Source organism: Ctenopharyngodon idella, chromosome 8, assembly GCF_019924925.1.
Source record: "Ctenopharyngodon idella isolate HZGC_01 chromosome 8, HZGC01, whole genome shotgun sequence".
NCBI lineage: Eukaryota > Metazoa > Chordata > Actinopteri > Cypriniformes > Xenocyprididae > Ctenopharyngodon > Ctenopharyngodon idella.
The window spans coordinates 1870543-1890140 of NC_067227.1; the positions used below are offsets into that span (position 1 = coordinate 1870543).

At 37.5% G+C, this 19598-nt stretch overlaps 1 protein-coding gene across 8 annotated transcripts in view; it reads left to right on the forward strand.

Annotated features, from left to right (window-relative positions):
• The window catches only part of cabin1 (calcineurin binding protein 1), a 122916-nt gene that overhangs the window by 90909 nt on the left and 12409 nt on the right, over positions 1-19598 (forward strand). For all 8 annotated transcript variants that reach the window (XM_051902317.1, XM_051902320.1, XM_051902319.1 and 5 more), the window contains one exon: positions 5453-5527. In XM_051902317.1, coding sequence (XP_051758277.1) covers positions 5453-5527 — 75 coding nt within the window. The remainder of the gene's footprint in view (positions 1-5452; positions 5528-19598) is intronic.

A 19598-nucleotide genomic window follows, 5' to 3' on the forward strand; every position in this document is an offset into this window, starting at 1 on the left:
TGATCCCTGTAGACTGCAGAGAGGCAATCATCATTTCACATTCTATGCCATTGCTGAAGAAAGAATATAGCTGCATCCTGATTTAAATGCTATCCGTACTATGTAGTATGCATGATGCAAGATTTGGATTAGTGTGCCCCAAGGCCTGAAACTGCAGTCTGACAGAAAGGTTTCAAATTATTGATTTGATCTGTTCATCTGTGTAGATTAATTTACAAATTCAACCAACATTGCTAGTAAATGAATGTTAAGCATTAAAAGTGAGGAATTTGCAGGAAAGAGTAAAATTATGTACAAACCTGCAATCCCACCCTGAAATTCAGGCCCTGAAAGTATTATAACAAAAAGTGCCTGGATACACTGTTTCTGGTGGAATCCATTTGTTCTTTTGGACTAATATTACCCAGAACTTAAGAAGAAGAGGAGTTTGTGACTGTTCCCTTTTGACCATTTCAGTTGTAGAAAACTAATGAAGATAGCTTAAAGCTAACACTTGCAAGCAAGGTGCGATCACATTAGCAAAATTTCGAATGGATTTTGTGGGCAAAAAAGGTCCATTGTCTTTTGTCAGTAGAGTAGCGATGTATGAAGTACAGCTCACACAGAAATCACACAGAGTCAAGCAACTTTATGTTGGTCATTGCAGTAAATTCGCTTGAACCCGAAATCTGCCTGGGGATATCTTCCACCCTCAACTCCAAATCAGGTGGATTCCTATTAAAATGACTGGATTTTGTTTATGTAACCACACCTTAAGGGGTCTGTGGAATTAAGATGCACCTATCATGATTTTTCATGGCTGATTTTGATCACAGATTTTTTTTTTTTTTTTTCCGAGACCAGTTGCTGATTTTTTTTTTTTTTTTTTTTATTCTTTAATGATTCTTTAAGCAAAAAATTTTTTTTTTGCTCTGTTACAGGCCAAACTGGCCTTAAAGGGTTAGTTTACTCAAAAATTACATTTCTGTCATTAATTTCCCACCCTTATGTCGTTCCACACCTGTAAGACCTTCGTTCATCTTCGGAACACAAATTAAGATATTTTTGATGAAATTCGAGATGTTTCTGACCTCCCAAAACAGCAGCAACATAACCACTTTCAAGGCCCAGAAAGGTAGTAAAGACATGGTTAAAATAGTCCACGTGACTACAGTGGTTCAATGAAAATACTTGTGCACAAAAACAAAACAAAAATCACAACTTTATTTAACAATTTCTTCTCTTTCCTGTCCCCGGAAGCCTGCACTGTGCTTACAATGTCAGCAGCGTATGAGACTGACATAGAAGAGAAGAAATTATTGAATAAAGTCATTATTTTGGGGGGGTTTTTGCGCATAAAAAGTATTTATATATAATATATAAATTTTTCAGTTGTAGTCTTTTAAAAAGGCATCTGAAATAATAAACTTAAGTGCAATGTAGTGTTGGTTAAAAATATTTTTCAATACATATCGATACTATTACTGAAATATCTGAAACGCTTCCAATACTCATTTTCCACAGAAGAGATAAACGAGTGGCGTTTTCTCTCTCTCTCATCTCTCCGACAGCGAGTCGACACACAAACCCTCCTCCCCTCACTCACTCGTTTCATTTGCTCCAGATGAATATTGTTGGTGTTACAGGGCTTGAATTTCTGCGTGGGATTGCGCGTATTACGCATAATTTTACTCATTCCCACAGATTTTGTGCTCACACCCAAAGTACATGCATATAAATCCACCTCTCAGTACTAAATTAAGATCCTTTTCGCTATTTATTGTGTTTAAACATTCAAATACATACAAAATAATGTCAAAATGCTGGTCTTGGCGAGTATTCACATAAACACAGTCATGAACGTAAACAGTTGAGAAAGAAAACGCATGTGTAACAGTATAATGGATCCGTGCGTCAGCTCTTAAAGTGACAGCAGCCTAATAAACCTGCTGCTGAAATAATAATATTAAAAATATCTATATGGCAGTTTTTCCCCATGGTATCAAAATTGTGGACAGTGAAAGTGCTGAGTGGCTAGTAACTCTAGAAAACCACTAGAAACAGTGGCTGTTGAGTAAGAAAGTTAATATCAAGCCCTGTTGGACACACTTCACTAACTTCTGAACCTTTTTCTAAAAAAAAAAAAAAAAAAGTCTACATATAGAAATTGTGCTTACATATGATGATGATTAAGTATTGTAAAATGTGGAAATAACGAAGAACGAGTGTGTCCATTTACACAGTAACACTGGACACGTCAGGCTTCATCATCGGATGTTGTTTTTAAGTGCTCAAACTGTGAGGTCTGTGTGTCGTGTGTGCTGTTTCTGAGAGTGTCGTCTTGTGCATCTGAGTGGTGTGCGGTGTCAAGGTTGTTGTGCAGCGTTTTGAGTCATACGCCTGAAATCTCACACCACACGAACCGGAGGAACAAGTCCTTACAGTCTACTCACATACACACACACACACACCAGCCCTCAAACCTGCAAGAAAACAACACACATGCGCTCTACACGCTGCTAGATTAAATTTCGGACAACTTGAAGTGGGTTTTAGAAATGGCTAAACGAGTAGATCAACGTTAGCATTAGCGAGTATGCTAACTCGGCATGTGGTGCCCAGGGTTAGAGTCACATACGTCAGTTAGCTTCCTGAGAGTTCAGTCACAGAAATTAGATTATTTTCGATCTTAAAAGGTATGTAGCAATGGTTAGGATTAGTGAAGGTGTCAATCTCTCTGTCTCCTTCTCTCTCCCACACATTATTTAAAAAGAGAGCACCATGCTCCAACTATATGACATAAAACAGACACCAGGGATGCCCAATCTCAGCCTGCTCCTCCGGTTGCCATGACCACAAGCACTCCAGTAAGAGGTCTTTTTAGGCCATTTTGTTCTATAACCCATCAGCATGTGCGTGTCAAATTTTGGAGGATCTAAAAAAAAAAAAATCAATAAGAGCTGCAGAACTTGCTTCATCAGCCTGTTTGCCATCCCTCATTTAAAGGGATAGTTCACAGAAAAATGAAACTTTAGTCATTATTTTTTTCACCGACATGTTGTTGCAGACCTGTATGACTCAGTGGAACACAGCATAAGAAATTTTATAGAATATCCTGACTGCACGTTTCCATGAAAGTGACTGGGTCTGGGTCCAAAATGACACAAAAGTAGTCCACGTGACTTGTGTGCTATATAAGTCTTCTGAAGCATTCTGGTGGTTGGTTTTATTTATACTACTCTGAACTAGCATATTTAATTTATTTGTGTAAGTTCTTGGTGTTTCATACAGACAGAACTTTGTTTTGGCTTGTTCATTTTCAGGACACCATAACGCCATCTGCACATTTTGGCATGTCACAGCGCTGGTACAGATTCTTAGTTCCTACTGCATCCTCTCGGGACCTCGGCCCTTGTTTGTGTATGTGTGTAAACTGACTTTTTTATTCCATATTTGTAGATGATCTGATTATGGTCCTTCATTAGCGAGGGTCTCTTCTGCCAGAAATTATCATCAACTGATTTCTGAGAGCTTTTCTGGCAAGTTCCTTGGCTTTCACACGCGCACTGGCTAATGAGCGATAGGGGTTTGTTTTCTGGTGGACGGTCTGGGCAGGCCTCATTTTTGCTTTCAAAATTCAATGAAATGTTCTTTTATACTCTTTGTAGAGCAAGTCAAGCTCTTTTTTAGTGCTTTAGGTACAAAGTATTAGTATTTGCTAATATGGATGCTCCGATCGATTGGCCGCAGATTGGTATCGGCCGATAATCACATTCTATGACTCAATTGGTAGTCACTAAATTTGGCCGATCTCGCTTACAGCAGTATACAGATTAGGCTTTTGCGCCACGTTCTGTTTTGTAACTTCGTAAAACATTAGTAAACCATAGTAAATCACACATCTTTATTTAGAGCAGTTTGTCTCAATTCAAATGATCCTAAACACGACATAACGTGATGCGTAGAAAATCCTCACGGAGTGACATTGACATGCTGCTTTGCTAAAGCTATAGGACTTCCGGGATCTGATCGTGTCGCGATCATGATGCAGTGTTTTCCAACGTCATTTGAAAGTTCAACCAATGGAAACTGGATCTCGGGTATGGTGGGTAGGGACGATGTGTGGAGCCCACACTGTTTTATGTCTGGAGCGCACTTGGATTGGATCGCTCGCTCAGATTGACAGGTCTTGATTTAACGTATGCCATAGAATAACAGCTGAAACGGCGCTGGAACATTGTCACTTATCAAGCAGGATCTTGTTACTTATTCTTTGTAATTATAAATATTTTTATGCTTTGTGGTGTTTACCCATGTAAGTAGTTCAGTGAAACACTCAGATTATGTGTTTGGAGAGGTTCCAAATGCCGGCATCTGATCGGCATCGCTTTCGGCCAATCATGATGATGACCAGAAATCTGTAGTCTGTATCGGCTGCAAAAATCCTGATAGGAGCATCACTATTTGCTGATGTTAACAGGAAAATAGAACGATTTCTTTTTAGGCGATAGTTCACCTAAAAAAAATTTTTACTCAATGTTGTTCCAAACCTGTATGACTGACTTTCTTCTATGAAACACAAAAGATTGTTCTTTTTAATTCTAACTGAAGCTTTCAAGTTATTTAAAGAGGTCCAAATGATTGTCCATATTGTGCACTATATCTTATAGCCATAATAGTCTTTTGAAGCCATATGATTTTTATGTGACAAACATACTCAAATTAAAGCGATAGTTCACCTAGAAATAAAAACTGTCATCATTTACTCGCCCTGGTGTCGTTTCAAAATACATAAGACTTTAGTTCATCTTTGCAAAACTTGCTTGTTGCGTTTCTGTACCAATGTAAATTCTGTCATTTACGCACCCTCAAGTTGTTCCAGACCTGTATGAATTTCTTTCTTCTGCTGAACACAAAAGAAGATATTTTGAAGAATGTTAGTAGTCGTAAATTAGTTGTACCTGAACTGTACCTTTTTAAGACTTTTTTTAACGTAAATGACCTCGCTGAATGATTCACTACCCTCTTAGCATGTGAAATGAGCAACAACACCTCAAATGGACGTTTATTTGTAAACGTGGGCAGTCATAGGTTAAAGGGCTCGTGGGTCTGTGGACTGAAGTGGGAGATTTGTGTTGTGAACGTGTATGTCTACACCAAGCTCTTTTTCCACTCTAAAATTCTGAAACTGTTTTATTCATATTGTGACTGAATTACCATAATTACAAGATGACAAGATCATTCTTCTCTGAACTATATCATCAGACAAATTATTTATTTCTATGCCGATGCTTATAATGCCATAAAATGGATCCATTTGCTAGTTGTAAACTCAAAATGATGGCAAACATGACATGATACAAAAAAAAACTCCAAGTAAACTCTAGTGGCTGTTTTCTTATTGTTGTGTGTCTGGTTGTGATAAATGATAACTCTATATTCATGTTATTTCTCATGTTTTCTGTCTTTGAAGGTGGATGAGGATGTAGCGCTGGATCAAGCTGTGAAGTTCTGCCAGATTCAAATGGCGACGTCGGCACAAAGACAGGTATGAAACACAGACTCTCTGTCTCACTCCAGGAAATAACACTCACTCCTGCTTTTCCCTCTGGAATGCAAATCCAATATTCTCTCCTCTGCTCACTCTATTGGAAACACAGCAAACTCGCTGGATGTTTTCACATTTGGCTATGGTGCTACCATTTCTCTCTCTCTCTTTTTTTTTTTTGGCTTCTCTCTCTCTCTCTCCTCTCCCACACACACACACCCCTCTGTCTTTTCTGAGCCATTTATTAGATGCATTAATTATGCACCTTTTGCTAGTATCCCTCCATTCCTCTCGCTGTTCAGATAATGAAAACTTTTGTTGAGCAGAACAAAGAGAGAGACGGAGGATGTGTTTGGAAAAGAATATTAACATACTGCTTACTGCATACTCACTACATACTAAATACTATCTACTGTTTTAGAAAAAATTGTCTTGCACAGCTTTATGCAAATTAAACAGATAGTCAGGTAGTAGTACCCATCATTGTTGACAATGAAAATGAAACTTCCACATCCAGGTTTCTGTTGGTTAATAATGGATCTGTTGAAGTAAATCTTTCGGTTTTAAAGGGGACCTATTATGCCCCTTTACACAGTATGTAATATAAGTCTCTGGTGTCCCCAGAATGGGTCTGTGAAGTTTCAGCTCAAAATACCCCACAGATCATTTATTATAGCTTGTCAAATTTGCCCCTACTTGGGTGTGAGCAAAAACACGCCGTTTTTGTGTGTGTCCCTTTAAATGCAAATGAGCCGCTGCTCCCTTTCCAGAAGAGGGCGGAGCTTTAACAGCTCACGCTTCGGTTGCTCAACAACAACAAAGCTGGAGAATCTCACGCAGCCAAAATGAGGATTGTCAGTAACGGTGTTCAGCCTTACATTGTCCAAACCGGAGTCGACACTGATGGAGAGACTCAGGAAGAAGTTACAACTTTTAGATGTTTCTGAACGGTTAGTGGATAAATTTATGTAGTTGCTGTGGAGTTGATTCAACTCATCCACTAGCATGTGCCGTCATGTTAATCTTTGTGCAAATCCAGCGTTGAATTGACCCTCGTTTGTGAAGCAGTCTGCTGTAAAATGACAGCATGGCAACAACACTCTACTACAACAACTCTTCCTCTTCTCTGAAGCAGCCCAACATGGCCTCACCCCCTTTGTTGCGTGTTCTTGGGGGTGGGGTTTATGTAATTTTGGGATTTGTGATGTCACCAACCCGGGAAGAACATTGTTGTAGTCCCTACCAGCCATTTGTTGTAGTCCTTAAAAAGCGATTTCTGTAAAAGAAAATATCTCCCTTTGCATTGAACTTTGAGCGTCGTAACGTTACAGATTAATGTTTTTCTGATTTTCTAATTAGCCTCAAAAAGATGTTAGAAATATTGCTTAATGCTTGCAGTTCATTGTCCAGGTCATGTCAAGTGTTTACTACTTTTAATTTTTGGTCATTGCTCTGCAGGATAAGAATAAAGGTTTGGGGTCAGTAACATTTAAAGAAATTAATACTTTTTTGTTCAGCAAGGTTGCATTGAACTGATCGAAAGTGACAGTAAGGTACATTTTCATGAGTGTATGCCATTCCAAACATACCAGAGCGTGTGAGAGGGACAGATGTTGACTGGGTTTGATTCAGAGAGACTCATACAGATCTGCCTGATGTCCAGCTCTCATTCGCTCCTGTACGTGAGCGTTCTCTCTTTTCATTAGCCATTCATTAGTGTGCTGAAACTAGTCTGGGCAAAACATATAAAAGCCCCTGCTGTGCGTCTCATCTCTCTCTCTCTCTCTCTTTTACTCTCTCCATCTCTCACCCACTCAACTAGCTCCCCTCCTCATCCCCCAATTCACTCGCTTTCATTTCACATCGCTGTCACTCATGCTATCTGTTCATCTTCTCTGCTGCTTACTTTGCTCTAATACGCCATTACTACAATGTTTTCTGTCTGATAGCCGACAGGTCGATCATGTTGGTCCACCATTAGCGTGTAGTACTCCATCACAGCGAGGGATGCTCTATATAACGCTGCTTTTTTTATCTGCATCGATATGATTAGGCGAATTTTGTAAGATAATGTCAGGGCTATTTTTCCAATTTGAATGCCAGGTACAAAACAAACAGTAATCTGTCTTTTCTCGTCAGTGTTTCCTGCAGTGCAGGAATTTTTTTTTTTTTTTTTGAAGTTTCCACTGTATAATTTTCTGTTTTGAGCTTGCGAGTTGTATGTGATGAATACCTCAACAAAAAAAAAAACACCCTTACCCAGGACTCCAGAATAATAAAACAAAACGAGAAGTGAGCTGCTGGCTACTAAAATGACATATTGACCTTTTTTTTTGTCACAAAAATTGTGATTCTGATAATGTTTGTGCCATATTATCTGTATTTGTTTTTCTCACTGTTAAAAAATATATTAAAATGTAAAAATATGGTTTATTAAATATTAAAACATGCATATACACAAACATTTTGGGAGTTAAACTGTAAGGTGTGTGTTTCTTTTGCTCACTAAGGCTGCATTTGATCAAAAATACATTAAAAACAGTAATGTAGTGAAATATTACAATTTAAAAATCACATGATTCTTCAGAAATCATTCTAATATGTTTATTTGCTGCTCAAGAAACATTTCTGATTATTATAAATGCTAAAAACAGTTGTGCTGCTTCATATTTTTGTGGAAATCGTGATATATTTTCTTCAGGATTCTTTGATTAATTGAAAGAGATTTAAAAGAACAGCATTTATTTGAAATCAAAATAATTTGCAACATTATAAATGTCTTTACTGTCACTTTTGATCAATTTAATGTGTCCTTGCTGAATAAACAAAACAAACAAAAAGAAAGAAAGAAAAAATCTTACTGACCCTGAGACTATTTAATGGTAGTTTATATATAAATGGAAATTTTGGTGATTATGGTTTCAACATGACACCCACCTTATAGTTTTACTTCCAAAATATTATTATAATTAAATATTGTTTTATATATTTTTATTTAGCATTTGTTGTAACAAGCCTCTGTTGGATTGAGTTGAATATTGTTTAATATGCATCGTAATTACACTGTTGTCATATGCCAGTCAGAAAACAGATCAATTTAAGTCTTACAAACCCAAATGGCAAATTAGACAATTAAATGGAGTTATTGGTTTGAATCAGTCTAAGAACTTACTTTCTCACTGAATCACCTTATTTCTCGATCACTAACTGAACCACTGACTTGAAACAAGTCGAGGACAGTTACTCTCTGCTGGTCTTTCCATTGTGCCCTTCTCACAGCTTTAGTAAAGAGTGGCTAAAACTGAACTCATCCTCTTTCCTCAGACTGTTTGAGGCGGTTTGTTTATTCAGCAGGTCCCCTGTCTTTGTTGTTTACCTCAGAAGTCACGCCGCTCTGAAGCAAGCATTCAAACAGGAAACGCGCCTGTCGGTGGGAAGCGTGGGTTCATGCATTGGTTTGAGAGAGAGTGAGTGGGTGGGGGGTGCTCATCAGAAATGCTTCTGTGTATGTTATATACCGCAGAGCACCAAACCTGCTCAAGACAACCAGTGAATTGAAACATGACGGAATTCACTGTACAATCATAACCCACCTGTGTGTGTGTTTCAAAGGGTTTCTCTGTATCCAATTTGAGGCTGTGTAAGCTTTTTTTTACTGATTACTCATTAGTCATCTGACTGACAGTACATTTATTAAAGGGAATTTCCCCTGGAGCTCAAAGTTCTGTCATCATTTACTCACCCTCAGGTCGTTCCGAACTCATAAGACTTAAACAAAATGAGATTTTTGGCACAATGATCTATACAAGTGAATCGAGCTCCAAAAATGACAAAAATAGTTATCTATCTATCTATCTATCTATATATATATATATAGAAAAATAGAGTAATATTGTGACATTAAAATTTTTGTTTTTCTATTTGAATATATATTAAAATGTAATTTATTCCTGTGATCAAAGCTGAATTTTTAGCATCATTACTCCAGTCTTCAGTGTCACATGATCCTTCAGAAATCATTCTAATATGATGATTTGATGCTCAAGAAAATATTCTGACTATTATTAGTGTTACTGCTTCATATTTTTGTGGAAACTGATTCTGTGACTATCAGGATTTTTTGATGAATAGAAAGTTCAAAAGAACAGCACTCTAAAAAATAATGCGTTGGCTCTACAAAAAATTGTTTGCATCAATTTTTTTTTGAGTTATGACGATTTTGAGTGAATTTACATTCCACCAACAAGCTATGTTGAGTTAGAGGAACTTAATAATTTGTAGCATAAACAAATTTTTGTTTTGATTACTTAAGTTGATTACTTAAAAAAAAAAAAAAATTTAAAAAATGAAGTCGCTCAACTACCAGAGTTGTAGCCCTGGAACCAGTTAATCTTATCTATTTCAGTTCAAATCAGCTAGCATAGCACATGATAACATAACTTATTTAACATGTACATTTAATGAACAAGTAAGATATTACTTGTCACTGGCATTAGCGCAGTCATTTCTTATAGAGTCAATAGTGTTTACCTTCATGTATCTACTCTTCAGCACAATGATAACCACAAAAAACTTCAACATTACAGAAACTCTTTTAAGTGTCAAACATAACAGCATTAAACACTAACAGGTCTTTCCCTTTACTAAAAACAAATAAATTTAACACTTAATTTCAACATTTATTCTCCTTATCCAGTCCTATACAAAGCATGCTGGGAACTAGAAATCCACTGCCTAATTTCCAAAGTTATCAAGACAATTTCATAAAGTTACGAAAGCTAAAAAAAAAAGCCAATTTATGCAGAAATTTGAGTTTAAATTACAGATGATATTAAGTTGATGTAATGATCAACATTATTATGTCAACAGAACTCTACAAAATAATGTTTGCAACTTAAAAGTTTTACTTAAAACAATAAATTTGAATTTTTAACTTGCAACCATTTGTGGTAACAGGTCCCCTGAATTACTTTTCAGAGTGAGCATTTATTTGAAATAGAAATCTTTTTCTGTAGTGCTTTTTATCATTTTTGGAGCTTGACATCATCCGCTCTCATCCACGTTCATTGTATGGAAAAGAGCAGCGTGCACATTCTGCTAAACATCTCCCTTTGTGCTTTGAAGTGCTGGGAAAAGTGTGAAGCACTTGAAAGTCCTTGAAAAATGCCTGAATATCACTCTCTAAAAGGTTGTACGAACCCTGAGATGAATAATGTAAAAACATTAGACTATTTCTGCCACAATACCATGGTTACAGTTAGGCTGTGTGTCCACCAAAGCGATACGGAATATCCGCGGAAGTGTTAGGCTACTGGTATGTCATTTCACAGATAGTTTGTTTCTATATAAAAATGTCGATACAATGTAATGTATTTGCTCTGGCTCTTGTTTTAAATTATTTTGTTCTGTTATTATGCTGGTTGTTGTCATCTGTTGATGTTGTACAAGCAGAATGTGGCGGTTGGTCAGTGTTGTATTTGTCCCGCCCCTCCTCCACTGTGATTGGACAGCTGGGTACAAAGTGACAGTGATGAGCGCTGCATTTTACCCAAAGTTGAACATTCTTCCACTCTAGGCGATCGGTAAAAAATGCAGAGTGCACAGCGCTTCAGCGTGAAATAGACGTTCAGCGCCTCGTTACGCTCCTGAGGTTTTAAAAATGCGGCGCTCCAATTGAAAACGATTGGAAAAATATGCTAGCCTCGGAAAAAAATGCTTTGGTGGACACGCGGCCTTAGCGTTGCTACATTAAATCCATGGTGAATGTTGGTGATTTGTGGACTGAAAAGCCTTCTATAACGTGTTCGTTCATGGCACAATGTCTCTCCTGGTTTCCACATCAGCGCTGTTCGATCTGATGTGGTTTATAACAGAGAATTCGTTGAATTTGAATGCTTCTCACTAGATGTTGCAGAGATGTTATTAATACTGCGGAAAGTTCAAACGCTTTCTTACTGGATCTCCCAGCGCTGTGTAGAAATGGTGTCATGTGATCAAAGATCGGCCCACAGGTAAACCTGTACTAAGCTCATGCTGCGCTGTCTAATATTGGCGCTGCACAGCTCAAATGAGAAGCGCGGTTTCGTTAAGATTTCGTTTCGTTTGCCATTTGATGTTTTCCATATGCAACAGAAATAGCAGCTCTCATCAGTTGGGCAATGTGGTGGTGACACCAGTGCGATCTCTGACTAAATTTACTCGCACCGGCAAGAAAAAAGGTTGCAAAATGTCTGGAGCCCTTGCTCCGTGGGCGTGACGTCCGAGGCTGAGACTATGCACTAGGCTATATCCCCCTCTCGTCATAAATCCAGTCTCTCCTGAAGTTCACGTGCAGCACCCAGCCACTTTACGCCTCTGTAATGCCTCAATTGCTGTAATTGCTGAAGGTCCATTAACATGTTTGGAGTTCATTAACTTCCTGTCAGCGAGTTGCTGTCTCTTTGTGCTGTCTGGTGCTCATAGTCAAAGAGTCTTTCGCTCACTCTCTCCGTCTGCAGGTGATGTGAAATGACTTGTCATTTAAGGCTAAAGGAAGAGCTGCTGTTGTTTTGAGGGGTTATGAATGGTTTTGTTTGCTGTTTGTTGTCATTTGAGTCATCGTGGGGCTTTTAGAGTGCAGAAGAAAGCCAACAGAGAGCAAATATATTCCACTATTGCAAACTCGCATGTGAGGACGGGCTTTTTTATAATGCACAGGTGAATGTGAAAGTGTTTTATCCTGTGCATGGAAATAAAAAACCTCACTGTGAACAACAACATATGCATGCTAATGGCCCTTGCAAACATTTACCATGGTAACCATGACTTCAATTTGTGATGTTTACTATAAGGCAAGCGTCACTATTCTGGGATGTTGTTTTTCTGTATTCATACCCACATACATTACCCATGTGAATGGCGTAATTCTGGTGGGGAAAAATGCTGTATTTTCAAATACATTTAAAATACATGTATTTCATAACTTCTGACACCACTGCTCGAGTTAGCGGCGCCATCTACTGGCTATGTGCGGGACACCCGAAATTAACACTCGCTGAGTGCAAAATGTGGGAAAAAATTAGTGTTGGTGAGTTTATGAAACTAATGCTTATCAACTGGCTGATGTGTGTTTCTGAGTGAACAGTCTTCCCAAATAATACTTTCAATCTATTTAACGTATCCTAGCTGAATAAAAGTTTCAGTAAAGACTTTATAATGTTATAAAAGATCTCCATTTAAAACCGTTATTTTATATTTTAATAATATTTCACAATATTACTGTTTTTACTGTATTTTTGATCAAAAAATGCAGCTGTGGTGAACATAAGGTAATTCTTTGAAACATAAAAAATCATAATGATTCCAAACCTTTGAACAGTATTGTGTATATATAATAAATCATTTATTATTATTATTATTACTACTGTACAGTCCAGTGGTTCTCAACCGGGGGGCGCAAACTGCGATAAAGTGTCTCAAGGTGACTAAAAATGATTTAAAATAAGACAAAACAAGTAAGTCAAAACAATTAAAAATCAAGATATTTCTAATTTTAATTCACGCCCGCAACAATTTTTTTATTTTCTTAAAGAACCAGTAATAACCAGGATATGTGGTGCCTAATTTTAAAAGATTGATTTCTAGACCTGGAAATCTCATGTAAATTAATAACATTTTATCACTTCTTGGACATTTTTATAATGAATTTACGTTTTTCTAGTTATGGAAAGCTCTGAAATATTTTATCAAGTTGAAATCCTCATCCTTCATCCTTATCCAGTAAATCTCATACACAAAAAAGGAAAAGTTTGTGGGCCTTCAAATATTGTTGTAAACAATAGACCCTTTTCACAAACTGTGATGACGCGTTTCCACAGATATCAACATCACAAATCTAATATCTAAGTTTTTAATATTTTCAATATTTCCCTCTTTTGGAAAGTTTTCTCTATTTTTTTCCCCCCATTCCCCACTACAGAAGTTTACCTAACTATGACAGCTTCCGCTTCTGAGAATCCCCGGATATGTGAAAAGGGTCAATGGGGGGCCTTGGAGTCAAAAAGTTTGAGAACCACTGGTCATATTGAATAGGGGAAAAAATCCTTAGCTGATCACATGACTGCTATTACTATTGCTCATCCTGAAGGTCCGAGTCATATCGACAGACCAGAATATCGTAGCAACCATTTAGAATACCTCAGCATTGAAATAGCAGAGCCATGGCAACCAGCCACAACACCACTCAAATCTAGTCACTACAGTTATTGTTACCGCTGAAAAGTCAATATAGTGTGGGATCTCTTTCAAACACTTCTTTCTGGATCATTCTATTGCTTTGTTTAAATAGTTCCGACAGTTTTATTACAGGAACAATAATAACTGTAAGTATGGTTAGAAGGACACCGCTTTGAATAAATACACATTTTAAAGGGGTCATGAATTGAGAAATCAACTTTTCCTTGAGCTTTTGATGTATAAGAGGTCAAGAATATCCTGTAAGTTTCAGAACTGAAAACTTCTTTGTCCAATAAAAAGCTTTTATTGACACCAGGTCCAGCGAACGACTGATGAAAATAGTCTGTTATTTAAATGGTGATTAAATTATATATAGAAAGCGTTTAAAGAACGCTCCCTTTACAATCGCTGGAGCTGTCAATCAAACAGAGCGAGTTTATCAGTGACTGAGTTACGGACTCTCGCCAAAACTCTCGTTTTATTCAACAAATCTCTTAGTTACCTCTAAAGTTAGTTATGATGAAAGCATTCGTTAGTGTGCAGAAATTTAGTTGGATTGATGAGATCACTGCTTTCATGAGCTCAACAACATGTCTGTGATCGGCTACAATTTTTACCACTGCAACCTTTCATGCCACGATCTAAATACAATGCCATAGATCTAAATAATGCTTTTCACGATTAGTTAACCTTGAGAGCTGTAATAGTAAAAACGTGCTAAAAGTTTTCGAGAGAGTAATAATCACAGCAGTGGGCGTTTACACTGAAGTCTCACAGCAGACACGCCCCTTCAAACAGAGCGTTCAAATCAGAAGGATAAAATCAGGGTAGGAAAAATGCCTTTTATTTCTAAATTATGACAATTTTTGATGTAAAAAGCATATTAACATTATAAGTGCACCCCAGGAAACATTATAAAACAATAAAACAATGCAGTTCATGTTGGGCTGTGTGTTTATAAGATTATATAATTACTGTATCAGCCATTTGCTTTCTCAACAAACTGTTCGGCTCCCCATCAGTCTGTTTACTTGCAATTATGAAATTCAGCCTCTTATGCAAATTGCAGGTCACACTCACTCACATTTCTGTTTGCTAAAATCAAAATTGAAACAAAGCCTCACTGGCATATCACTTAGACTGTTGTCTAATTCGCTGTTGTGTACAGTATGTTAGGAGGTTAACCCATATTGAAGCATGTGCACATGGCCAAACACATGGTTGTGCTGCTTGTATGTTATAGCACACTGTTTCCATAGTAACAGGATTGTGCCAACGCACCTCCTGTGCTCCATGCAGCATATCTCTACACATGTGTAACTGAAGCCTACAGTTAAATCAAACACCTTCTGTGGTGTATTCCTACATTTCTATACCTCCTATACAGACTAGCCTCTGCTTTAGTGTGACCATTTGGCCCCCTAGTGGTCAAACCTTGCAGGTTGAGGACAGATACATGTTACCAGGTTGACAAATGGTTAGATATTGTGGTTGAGAGATGAATATTTGTTTTTCTGGTAAATAATCTATGGGTTTGACCAGACACCTCATGTTGCTAACTAATAAGTTGGCTTGAGAAAGCCCATAAATCCCATAAACCCTTGTTAAAAAATGTTAGCAATGTGCTAAAACATGTTAAAACATGCTAATTCATGTTAGCAATGTGTTAAAACATGTTGGCAACATGCTAATAAATATTTGCAATGTGTAAAAACACGTTAGCAATGTGTTAAATCATGTTAGCAATGTGTTGCAACATATTAGTAGCATGTTAATTCATGTTAACAATGTGTTAACACATGTTAATTCATGTTAACAATGTGTTAAAACATGTTAATTCATGTTAGCAATGTGTTAAAACATGCTAGCAAAGCGTTAAACCTATTAGCAATGTGATAAAACGTTAATTCATGATAGCAACTTAATAAAACATGATAACATCATGCTAATTCATGTTAGCAAAGGGTTTAATCATGCTAGCAAAGTGTTAAAACATGCTAGCAATGTGCTAAAATGTTAATTCATGTTAGCAAAATGTTAAATCATGCTAATAACAATTTTTTTTTTTACTTTCTCAGAGTAAAACCTTCAAACTTCAAGCCGTTCAAAGTTATTTTAAACTTTCAGACTTGGCTTTGTCAAGCTAACATCAAAGTTTGTCATCAAATTTTATTCATCAGTGTAATAAACTACTCTTTCAGTATTATATCTCTGAGTTCATATATTTCTGAGGCCCATTCACTCCAAACCAGATAATTGTAACTATAAAGTTTAATAATCGTTCTAGTTCTAGGAGAATATGGAAGTCCACACCACAGCTATAACTCTAGCAACACAGAGGAACGATATTGTTGATGAATGATAAAAACTTTGACAGCCAATCAGAATCCACCCGACCAGACGACAAAACTACAGTGTGCGTTTATAATAAACAATGTTATCGCTATAGTTATCTTCATAGTTGCCATTCTTTGTCTGCACAGGCCTTTACTTGTGAACCGGCATGGTAAATTAGCATGACATGTATTAGCGGTGCTTGCTAATACTACTATAGCTGACCTGCTACTATTGCAGACATCAGTGATGCCTCAAATAATGCAACTTGTTCAGGAAAGATATTTTTTTAAAAGCAAGCATAAATTTATAGTCTCTTTCAAGAAAAGTCAGTTCACTTGGTGGCCATGTTTGCAACTCCTTCAATAGAAACTAGTGCTTTAACGGCAGCTCCAGTGCACACTAACGACATCTTGTGGTCAAAAGGTGGAAAAAGCTGCCTTTGTGTCCCAGACAACCCAGTAATTTTTGGACATGTAATAAATTCATGTAATAAATCAGTTTGTGCCACGAAAACCATATAAAGCAATGAAAATATTTAGTCTATATTAGGGGTGACCCTGAATAGTTGACGATTCGATGCTTCGATAGGAGGAGCCTGATTCGACTACCAATCTCACAGTCGAATCTTCGCAGAGGTGTTATGAAACGAGAAACGGGGGTGCTCAATATCTGATTTTACATAGCTAGACCTACCGGTTTACTCCCAATAAGTTAATATACAGCCTATTATGATAATGCTATAAATAAAAATGTGTAAAGAAAGAAGCTTTTAATAAATATTTTTAATGTGCGTGAATAAATCCAACCACCCCTGTGACAGAGCTAAGTTTCACTTCCATGATCCATGACCAACAGAGGAGCGTCTAGGCGGCAGGGATTAAATCTTTAACAATGTCTGGGATAAGAAAATCTAAAGTGTAGATTTGGATGTACTTTGAAATGGTAAAAGATGAAAAAACGTAAGATGTAAGTTGAGCCAACAGCTCATGTCCTACCGCTCAACAACAACAAACACTGCGGTGTGAAATGCATACCTATCTTCAGTGTGGCCTTTCTGCAGTTATTTATATATATATATTTTAAGGTTTATTGATCCAAAATGTTTTTATTTTCTTCTATATCTTTGTGTGGTGTTCTGTACATCGTGGCTGTGAATGTTTATCCACACTGCCTTTCATTTCAGTTTAAAAAAGATAAAAATCATTGTCAGTTTCGTCTATCACTTGACAGGCAGTTTGGTCGCTTTATTAGAAGTTGTTTCTCTGTGCCGTGTGTGAAAGAAAATAAAAGTTGTCTTAAGGCGCGGGTACAGGCCTTACTTCATTTTCCGTGTCCCGCTCCGTCCCGTGCACAGTTGAGCGCGCGAGCCTTTCAAAGTAGCCTATACTCCTTTTGGCCTTGAGCGCGGAAAGAGTTCGTGCACACTATCTAGTGGACTGCTGTTTTTCAAGATCCACACCCCATCCCCGCTCACACATATATGATTCGACTATCAGTCGACTATGGGCAATCTGATTCGACTATGTAAATCCGTAGTCGGGGACACCCCTAGTCTATATAAATAAGTCTTTCACATGTCATTGTACTTGCACAATGTATGAATAAATGAGTCTGTGAAAAAATAGGCGAGGATCAAAATAGTCAGTTGAAGTGCTTATGAACCGGGAATCAATAAAAACTGAACATGCACATAACTACACATTGTAAATATTGTAAATATTTATTATGATTTATTCTTATCAAAGAAGCAAAAGACACTTGACATCTGCACAAGGGATTCGCATTATTTGAATCAGAATACGAAGCAGTCACAAGGTTGTGTGCGAAAACGAAACATCGTACGTCACAGATCATGTGGTTATGACAAAACCAACCAAGCTCCGGTACAGTGTTTCACTGTGAGATGTTTCTTTTTTTCCCCGAAGCTTCGGTGCTGAACGTCACATCACTATTAATCCATAGTATTAGCTTCTGTTGAAGCTATCATTCCACATTATTTCAGCTTGGTTTTCAAATTATTGTGTTTAACAGTGGAATTCCTGGTGGAAAACTACATTACCCATGATGCTCTACAGAAAATTACACCAATCAGTGAGTCAAAAAAAGCAAAATGTGGCAAAAGAGCTCTTTAGCTCCACCCACTCCCATGAAGCACTGCGAATGAATATATATTTGTATATGAGAAGTTTTATATTTCTTCGTCATTTTACTTGTTAAAAACACTCAGGAACTTCATAGCAACACCCTGACAAACACCTTAGCCTACTGGCAGTGAGAAACCACTCACATTTTCACAGAATATTTAAAAAAAAAAAAAAAAGGTTACTATAGAATCGAGAATTGATAAAATGTGCAAAGAATCTCATAGATGCATTGAAGGAGTGGCCTACAGAATTTTATAGAGACTTGGGTGTGGTGTCTTTTGCCTTGGGCCAATAAGAAACTGTCTAACAACCTCTCGGAACACCCTAGCAACCACATAGCAACAGGCTAAAACCATTTAGAACACCTTAGAAACTTCATAGCAGCTCCCTGGCAACCACCTGTAACACCCTAGCCTACTGGCAGTGAGAAACCACTCACATTTTCACAGAATATATAAAAAATGCTACTACAATATTTTGAATCAAGAATTGACCTGCTGCCTAATAAAACATTAAAAAAAAAAACCCATCTCATAGAGGCATTAAAAGAGGGACCTTCAGAAGTTCACAGAAACTTTGGAGTGTTGTTTTTTACTTTTTTTTTTGTCCTAGTTTTACACATGCAATCACCACAAAAATCGAGTTCTCCCTTTTATCATATGCTGCTGTTTCCTTCCTTCCTACTAGAAGCTTTTACTGAACATTAGTGCACAAAACCAAAAGACGTGATCCGCACCAGTCCAACTCTTCTGAGAGAGAGACGGAGCGAAGCTCTCCAGAAAGAAGTGCGTGGTCGTTTGATCAGCTATTGGCTGTGGTTTGGCTCTGTTGCTATGGCAACAGCTGGTTCTGTTGTCGTGTAGTTTGTTTGTGGAGCCTGTGAGCATGTCCCTGAGTGCTTCTCTCAAGATACACAAACACACACGCACGCACACAGGACCCAGAGCTGTTAGTTTGTTTGCCAGTTCACATGCTTTTTCTGCTGTGCGTCTACTGAATCGTCCATCTTGATGGAGTGTTTTTGGCAGGGCAAAACGAAACACTAGTCCACAGGTAGGCCTCACGGATGCGGCTGATTGGATGATCAAGTTTGTAGCGTGAGCTTTTGACTGGATATTTGCTCAACAAGTGCGTTTCCTGCTCACTGATTGGTGTTTTAGTTGCTATATTGCTGTTATACCAGTTCTAAAGTTAAAGTGTGCTGCTTGCTGAATTGTATTTGGTTTATAATGCGTATTTCTAATGAGTTGTGTGTTATTGACTGTGAAAATGCAAAGAAGTAAAGAGATCAATCAACTTATTCAACTCTCTATGGACACACTGAAGCTCGAGTCACCATTGGCTAGTAAATTTTTTTTTTTTTTACATGCAAATGA